General features: G+C 42.0%; 1 protein-coding gene across 2 annotated transcripts in view; it reads right to left on the bottom strand.

Moving 5' to 3' along the window:
• PIK3R4 (phosphoinositide-3-kinase regulatory subunit 4) overlaps nt 1-9,205 on the bottom strand; it is a 102,992-nt gene extending 93,787 nt beyond the window's left edge. The window contains exons 1-2 of one of the 2 annotated variants that reach the window (XM_034957364.3): nt 3,221-7,667; nt 1,405-2,180 (exon numbers count right to left, since the gene is read on the bottom strand). In XM_034957364.3, the coding sequence (XP_034813255.2) occupies nt 1,405-2,137 (733 nt within the window). In that variant the 5' untranslated portion in view covers nt 2,138-2,180; nt 3,221-7,667. Of the gene's footprint in view, nt 1-1,404; nt 2,181-3,220 lie in introns of both variants that reach the window. The other variant, XM_003829445.4, reaches the window with a different exon arrangement.
• Nucleotides 9,206-9,478: the final 273 nt, after the last annotated feature.

Consider the following 9,478-nt stretch of genomic DNA (forward strand, 5'->3'; position numbering starts at 1 on the left):
TCTCTATCCCAGATTTCTATGCCCAAAAATTTATAACCAACTGCTGGGTTAGGTGTGGTAGTTCATGCCTGTAATCCCAATACTTTGGAAGCTTGAGGTGGGATGACAGCTTGAGCTCAGGCGTTCAGGAACATTCTGGGCAACACAGTAAAATAGTCTCTACCAAAAATGTTAAAAAAAAAAAAAAATCAACTGGGTGTGGTGGTGCACACCTGCAGTCCCGGCTACACGAAGAAAGCTGAGGCAAGAGGATCATTGGAGTTGGAGGCTGAAGTGAGCTACAATTGCACCACTGGGCACCAACCTAGGCAACAATGTGAGATCCTACCTCTAAAAAATAATAATAAATTAAAAATAAATAAAAACATAACCAAATACATGTTGTACATCTTCTCCTGAATACTTGGCAGAAATCTCAAACTTACCATATCTAAAACAGACCTCATCATCTTCCCAACCTAACCTGTTCCTCCTCCTGTGTCTCCCTATCTCAGGGACCAGCATCACCATCCACTCAGTTTGGTGGGCGAGAGAAGTTCCTGTGACTTCATCTTCCAATGACAGAATCCTAACAATTCTATCTACTAATTATCTCTTAAGCATTACCACTTCTCTCCACTCCCTCCAACTCTGCCACAATCTTAAGCCAGTCACAATCATCTTACCTGGACTGTGGCAGTTTTCTCCTAACTTGTTTTCCTGTCTTCTGTGTAGCTCCCCTGCAAAATTCACTCTCCATGCTCCAGTCAGGCCAGACCCTTTCTGATCTGGCTGAGTTTGGGCCTTGCTTAATTCACACTGTGTTCCAGAAAACACATCAGTGCATCATGTTCTGGTCTTTAAGCTTCTGTATAGGCAACATCCTCTGCCTGAAACAAACTACTCTACGAAAGTTAACTCCCAATCAACTTTCAGGTTTCAATGTAAATATCATCTTTCTATTAAAGAGGCCTTTCTTGATCCCACCTCTTGACTCATCACCACCATGAGGACTAATTTAAATATCTATGTGTTCCTATAGCAGCACCCTATGCTTATCACCACCACAGCAAACAACACCGCATTGAAATGTCCTTTTGCAATATCCACGGTCACTTTAAAATGGAAGCATTATGAAAATATATTATCCACCAATATCCCTAGCACTTAGGACAGTGCCTGACGCATACAATAAAAGTAGGCAAGCAAATATGTTTAGATGTTTGCGTAAATAAACTGCTGTTTGCATTTCCTAGGCATTTAAACATATCCAATGCAGGAATGCTGCCTCTAACTGAAACAGCGTCTGAGGACAAACCAAGACATTAACTTTTCACTATCTGGTGACTAAAAAAAGCCACATTTCTGTTTAACAGTTAAAAGAAAAACACAAGCTCCCTTAGCAAATGTGACCCACTCAAATACCTGCTGAAAAGATGTCCATTGCTCTCTTCAACTCTCCTCTTGTTCTCTGATTGCTATTTAAGTCTACAAGCGGAGTTGAAGGATCTCTCATATATTCTAACTCAGTGGCAAACATCCCACCATCAACAAAACGTTCAGGAGCAATATAGCAAGTTCTCCTCCGTGATGTGTCAAAGAAATAATTGAAATCTGCCGGGTTGTCTTCTGGAAGATAAGTGGGCTTAAAACTGGCAAAATCAGTTAGAAGAACCCAATTCCAACTGGTGACCATCACATTCTCAGTCTTGATGTCCCCATGACGAACTCCAGATTTGTGTGCTTGGTCCACAGCTGTCAGGATCTGGAAAGCAATCCAGCGCTTCTCAATGTTATTCAAGAATGGACGGGTACTGATGCGATCATAGAGATTGTCTCGCACATACTGCCTAAAGAGCATAGCTGCTTTCTCAGATGCTTTTTCTGATGCTTTCTGGAAAGGTAGACAATTCTGTGCAGAATTAAGCCTGATTTTCAGTTCCTCCAGCTCTTGTTTATAGCTGGTTAAAGGCAATGTGGGATCCTGAATTGCAAAAACCTTCACAACGACCAGGCCTTCTCGGTGCTTGGCTCGAGCAACTTTAAAAAACCGAGTACTCCCCAGGCTTTTATCATATTCAAAGTCATGAATATCTGAAAAATAACTCTCTACAGAAAGGATCTGGGAGGGAGCAATGCCAGCAAGCTGATTTCCCATAATGGCAAGCACCTCTGGGGTCAGTAAGGTTAGGATATAATACCTGTTTAAAATAAAAACAAATGAAGAAAAAAGACAAGAAACAAAGAAGCTGTGAAACACCATTATTCCATTATTTGGTCTCTTCCAAAAAGACAGATACAGCATATTTCTCTTCCACTAACAGCACTGTACCTAGCCTTCTGGGGCAGCCTCTAAATTTCACACACATTTATCTAAAAAGACCATGTTATTTTCTCCAAGAAGACCTTGTTATTTTACCTAAAAATATCCTGCTATTGTGCATCGCCATTTCCAGGAGCTGAACTATATTTAGATAGGCCTCTTCCAACTTTAAGCCAAAAATGTTAGTTTGTGTTATTTTCTCATATTTAAATTTAAAATATTAATGAGCCTTTATACTATGTGTTCCGTGCTGTGCTTGGGGCTATGAGAATCACAAAGTTACCATACGACATAGTTCTTGTCCAAGAATCTGTAGTTTCTTGGAAATAAGAAAGAGACTGGCCGGGCGCGGTGGCTCACGCCTGTAATCCCAGCACTTCGGGAGGCCGAGGCGAGCGGATCACGAGGTCAGGAGCTCAAGACGGCGCTGGCCAACATGGTTAAAATCCCGTCTCTACTAAAAATACAAAAATTAGCCGGGCGTGGTAGTGGGCGCCTGTAATCCCAGCTACTCGTGAGGCTGACGCAGGAGAATTGCTTGAACCCAGGATGCAGAGGTTGCAGTGAGTGGAGATCCCGCCACCGCACTCCAGCCTAGGTGACAGAGCGAGACTCCGTCCGTCTCAAAAAATAAAAAAAAAAAAGAAAAACTGAAAACTGAAAAGGTCAAACTAAGATCTAAAAATTCAGTTAACTCCTGGACACTTCCTGCCTAATTCCAGTGTGCCCTCTCACCCAGCTAAAAGAAGGTGCAAACTTCGCTGGTCTGCAACAAGAAACCTTGCCACAGATGTTAAAGAAAAGTAGACCAAAGTATACACTAGCTAAACGTACCCCAGGGTTCTGCTAACTCAGGTTTTGCAGGAAATAAATGCCACACATATACACACACGACCTTGAGCACACATAAACATTTACCCTAGGCCTCGGGAAAGTGTCAAAAATCGTTCAGAGGCTCACAACGAGGTCATAGTAGACTACTTCGGGGACGGGACGGGAAAACGCGTCAGCAGCGGGGAAGTTGTTTCTACGAAGGGTCTTTCTTCATAGACAGGAGATGGGCTGTTGGGGGAGGGGCGCAGAAAAGTCCCGATCTTCAGGAACCCCGGTGGTCCTGGGAGGAGAACTGGGAAAGCTCTCGGGGTCTCAGCAGAGAGAAGCCACGCTAAAGAGTCTCCACAAGTACCCCGGGATTTGACCCCTCCAGCCCCCTAACCTGCCCTGGGGGCCATGCGTTCCCGGGCCTCGTCTTCCTCTAGCGCGGATCGCTACACCCTTCCGAGCCCTCCTCGAGGGCCTCACCACCGGGCGGGGGGAGATGGAACCCGGGAGAGAAGTGCAGACCGCCAGTCCCAACAAAACACTACACTTCAGCTGCTGCAGCCCCAGCAAACGCCGAACTCCCGGGAAAGCAACCGGTCTGACCTCACTTCCTGTCGCCGAGCGGAAGTGACGAAAAAGAGTGAGCCTTGAGGAATTGCCAGGGTAGGAAACTGGTTGCTAGGAAACTAGGGAAGGCGTGGTCTCACTTTGGGCGAGTCTACAGGGAGAAAATGATGCTCTGACAAAGATCTATTCCCCTTCCTGCTCCTCTACCTTTCATTCACGAACGCTGAGGTTTCTGACATCCCCTAGAATCTGCTCAGACACGCCTTCACTCCCAGGACAGCAGAACAGAGTTAAGAGAACTCAAGAATATTTAGGAAAACTAATATATACCAAGCTGGATTTTTAGAGTTCTGGTGAGATATAACTTACATACCATAAAGTTCACCTGCTTAAAATGTACAAAGCAGTAGTTTTTAATACATCTATCGAGTTGTGCAATCATCCGTATAATCTGATTTTAATTTTTTTTTTTTTTTTTTTTTTTTTTTTTTGAGGCTGAGTCTCGTTCTGTCGCCCAGGCTGGAGTGCAGTGGCGCGATCTCGGCTTACTGCAACCTCCACCTCCCGGGTTCAAGCGATTCTCCTGCCTCAGCCTCCCGAGTAGCTGAGACTACAGGCGCCCGCCACCACGCCCGGCTAATTTTTTTGCATTTTTAGTAGAGGCGGGGTTTCACCGTGTTAGCCAGGCTGGTCTCGATCTCCTGACCTCGTGATCCGCCTGCCTCAGCCTCCCAAAGTGTTGGGATTACAGGCGTGAGCCGCCGCGCCCGGCCTTTTTTTTTTCTTTTGGAGACAGTCTGGCTCTGTCACCCAGGCTGGAATGCAGTGGTGCCATCTCGGCTTACTGCAAACTCCACCTCCCGGGTTCAAGCGATTCTCATGCCTCTGCCTCCAGAGTAGCTGGGACCACAGGCACGTGCCACCACGCCCAGCTAGGTTTTTTTTTTTTTTTTTTTTTTTTTTTTTTGAGACGGAGTCTCGCTCTGTCACCCAAGCTGGAGTGCAGTAACGCTATCTCCGCTCACTGCAAGCTCCGCCTCCCGGGTTCACGCCATTCTTCTGCCTCAGCCTCCCGAGTAGCTAGGACTATAGGCGCCCGCCACCGCGCCGGGCTAATTTTTTGTATTTTTTTTTTAGTAGAGACGGGGTTTCGCCGTGGTCTCGATCTCCTGACCTCGTGATCCACCCGCCTCGGCCTCTCAAAGTGCTGGGATTACAGAAGTGAGCCACCGCGCCCGGCCGCTAGTTTTTGTATTGTTAGTAGAGATGGGGTTTCACCATGTTGGCCAGGATGGTCTGGATCTCCTGACCTCAAGTGATCCGCCCGCCTCGACCTCCCAAAGTGCTGGGATTACAGGTATGAGCCACCGCGCCCAGCCTGCCTGATTTTAAACATTTTCATTACCCCAAAAGGAAACCCTGAAACCATTCGGAGTCACTCCCTGTTCTCCCCCATTTCTCCTCCCCCTTCCAGCCCTAGGCAATCATTAATCTACTTTCTGTTTCTATACACTTGCCTTTTCTGGACATTTTATATATAATATGTGGTCTTTGTGACTGACTTTCACTTTGGGTAATGTTTTTGAGGATTATCCCTGTTGTAGCTTGTATTAGTACTTCATTTATTTGTTGTTGCAAATAATTTTGTTTATCCTTTTGTCAGCTGATAGACATTTGAGTTGTTTTACTTTTAGGTTATTATGAATAATGTTCCTATGTTCATAGCATTAGTCTATAAGTCTTTGTGTTGCCGTATGTTTTCATTTCTGTTGGATAGATACTGAGGAATGAAATTGTGGGCTCATATGGTAGCTCTATGTTTAACATTTGAGAAACTGCCAAACTGTTTTCCAAAGTGCAGGCACCATTTTACATTCCCATTAGCAATGTATGAGGGCTCTAATTTCTCCACATTCTTGCTGACACTGTTATTATCTTCTTTTTTTATTATCCTGGTGGCTGTTAAGTGGTATCTCATTGTTGTTTTAATTTGTATTTCCCTAATAACCAATTCCGTTAAGCATCTTTCTTATTGTGCTTGTTTTCTATTCATATATCTTCTTTGAAGAAATGTTTATGATTTGACTATTTTTTAATTGGTTTATTTGTCTTTTTATTATTGAGTTGTAAGCATTCTTTATATATTCTAGATACAAATCCCTTATTGGAGATATTATTTGCAAATATTTTCTCTCTGTTGTCTTTTCACTTTTTTGATAGTATTCTTTGAAACACAAAATGTTTTAATCCAAAGCTGAAATCGTTATTATCCCTGCAACATTCCCTCCTCCCTTCTTCTCCATCTCAATATGCAGCACTACTACCCACTGAATTCCTCAAGACTATAAATTTGGAACTCATTAAGTCATCCTTAACATATTCCTACTCTCCCCCTCCTTCCTCACCACACTCATTCCTCCCATTCAGTGATCACCTGCTCTTGCTGATTCTATCCCCAAAATATGCCTTGAACCCATTCACTGCCATCTTCTCAAGGCCTAGGCCAAGTAACCATCATTGTCCTGATGTCTACATTTTGAAACCCACAAAGAAAAGGCACTCCTCACTCCTGATATTATTTTGTATACTTCTCCCAAAATTTTTTCTGGGTCTTTTATGGTTTCATTTTGTGCTCTTAAATTTCTGAAGTATAGCTACAACTTTATTTTTTTCTAGAGAGTTACTCAGTTATCTAAAAATGTTGAGTAATACATTTCCCCCCACCTAGTTGAAATGTCAAATTTACCATATAACAGATTTCCTATGTATATCTGGGTCTTCTGCTGGACTTTCTTTTCTGTCCATTGAGGTACTATTTAATTCATCTACCAGTACTTTTAAAATAATTGTATGATGTTTTAATGTCTGACATGGCTAGTCCTAGAGTAGTCTTTTTTAAATGAGATTATAATCAAAAGACATCTATGCCTACATCCTTCTAGAAGATCCTCCTTATTTTTAGGTTAACTTTAAAAATCCATATCTTGGCCTACAAAACCTTGCATGATCTGACCCCTGCCCACCTGCTGCACCCCAGTTGACATTACTCACTGTCCCTCTCAGCTCCCACACTGGCTTTCTCTTTGTTTCTATCCTGTTCTAATTTGTCAAACCTTTTCCTACTGCTCATCCTTCACATTTACTCTTTCTTCTGCTTAGAACACTGTTTCCCCTATTCTTTAGCCAAAATCTTTTTATCCTTCAAGTCCCAGATTAGGTGCCATCACCTCATGCAATTCTTCACTGACTGCCCCCCATTATATACTTTCATGGACCTTCTACTTTTCCTTCACAGTGCTTATTATTATTGAATTATTTTGAGTTTGATGGATAACTATTTGCTTATTGTCTGTTTTACCACTAGACCGTAAACTCCACAACAACAGTGATTGTGTGATTCTTACTCACGAGGGTGTCTTCAACACCTAGAACCATACCTAACAGATGATAGACATTCAATCGGTATTTTTTGAATCAATAAATGTGGACTTTGTGAGATTTGTGATCATTAGGGCCAAGGTCAGGAGTCCCAGGACTGGGAACATCTAAAATATATACATAAAATCAGTGGAAGCACTCAGTTAATTACCAGATAATATTTTTTTAAAGAGTAAGCTTATATTTCAGACTCTGAATACCATGTATGTAAGTGCTTTAGATATCTCTCCAATAGAGAAATAATGGCATGGAAATATGGTAAATATGTCTCAATTTAGATTATTTCTGCTTTTCCCAACCTGTATTTTTCCCCAACATTACATTTTGTGAAATAACTTGTGGATTTTTTCAATGCCTTCTATACTCACTACTATGGTTTTCTTTTCTTTTTTTTTCCAATTCTTCGTTTTCTTTTTTCTTCCTTTCCTTCTCATTCTTTCTTCCTTCTTTCCTTTCTTCTATTGTTAAACAGCAATCATGACTGTCCATGGAGAATTATTTAAAGAAATCTCACCTATTTCTTTTCAAAGCAAATCAAAGATAAAATTTACTTGCTGCTGTTGAAGTCAAACTAAGAAAGAGCCAGCAAACACTGGACCATCCTCTAGCCAGTGTCCTTGCAGCTGCATTTTGGCAGTGATGGCTAACTGTCCCCTTCCACAGAAAATAGATGTTTCTGGGAAGTGCCTGAACTATAGGAACCAAATTTTTCAGTCCCACGCCACTGTTTGCATCTAAGTGGAGCCATTTTACTAGCTTTCACTATGAAGTTCAGGTGGAAATTTTGTTTCATTTCTAGTACACAATAGTTAAGAGGTGAATGATTTCCACTTTCTTTCCTCTTTAGCCTGGTTGCAGAAGACTTAAAGGCCCTAGTTAATGCCAGAGCCACAAGATGATAGGAGCCTGTGTCCCTGAATCACAGCCTGGAGAAAGACCCTTGCTTAGCAGGCACACTCACATAGAATTTTTACATACGCAAAAGTATACCCCATTATAAGCCAGCAAAATCTCATAATCTATTAATTATAGCAGTTAGCCTTGCCTTTATAAATACATTCATCTGCCTGATCTCTATTCATTTCCTCCCTCTCCTGGGCTGCTTACTCCACCAGTGCACTTGCAGTCCTATGAGATGTCCATGTGAGCTCTGCTATCCTTGCATCCTAAGGGAAAAAAATAAGGCAAGGGGGAAGGATCCCTAATGTAAACAGCTCCTTCAAGTTAATAGTAAATATTTTATCTTCTTATACAAGAATGCCAGCTAATACATGCAAAATAAATTATAAGAAATTACCATTTTGTAACCTGCAGTGCAATAATTGATTTCTACATGGATTGTCAATGGGTTCTAAAATCACTGGGTAAAAGTTGTGGAACAACAAGATAGTCTCATGGTACCCAGGGAATACCTACAGATTATTTTCTATGTTAAAAAGGAATGAAAATGAACTTTTTATAGTGGAAAACCTTTTCATAACCCCTTTATCCAAGTGATCAAAGTTAGTATCACTAATAGTAGGACACAGATATTATGAGGCTCCTGATATAATGCAATGGGAAATATATACTGTCACCCAGGAAGCATTCTTGCCAAGAATATTTTTGGGTTTTTTCTTTTCTTTCTTTTTTTTTTTTTTGGACAGTCTTGCTCTGTTGTCCAGGCTGGAGTGCAGTAACATGATCTCAGCTCACTGTAACTTTTGCCTCCCGGGTTCAAGCAATTATTGTGCCTCAGCCTCCCAAGTAGCTGGGATTACAGGTGCATGCCACCATGCCTGGCTGATTTTTGTATTTTTAGTAGAGATGGGGGTTACACCATGTTCGCCAGACTGGTCTTGAACTCCTGATCTCAAGTGATCCACCCACCTCAGCCTCCCAAAGTGCTAGGACTACAGGCGTGAGTCACCTCACCCAGCTGCCAAGAATGTGTAACCTGAATTCAATCAAGCCCCTAGACCTCACTGCTCAATATGATAGCCACTAGTTACATTTGACTATTAAGTTCTTGAAATATGGCTACTACAAATTGAGATGTGCTATTAGTACAGAAAACATACAGATTTTAGAGAACTTAGTACAAAAAAATGAAAAAATCTCATTAATATATTTTTGATAAGTATTATACGTTGGAATCACATTTTAGATATATTGGGTTAAGGAAATATTTAATTAAAATGAATCTTTCTTTTTACTTTTTTTTTTGAAATGGAGCCTCACTTTGTCACCCAGGCTGGAGTGCAGTGGCGGGATCTTGGCTCACTGCAAGCTCCACTCCTGGGTTCACACCATTCTCCTGCCTCAGCCTCCCAAGTAGCTGGAGCTACAGGTGCCCGCCACCACACCCGG

The sequence above is a fragment of the Pan paniscus genome, chromosome 2, assembly GCF_029289425.2.
Source record: "Pan paniscus chromosome 2, NHGRI_mPanPan1-v2.0_pri, whole genome shotgun sequence".
NCBI classification, from domain to species: Eukaryota; Metazoa; Chordata; class Mammalia; order Primates; family Hominidae; genus Pan; species Pan paniscus.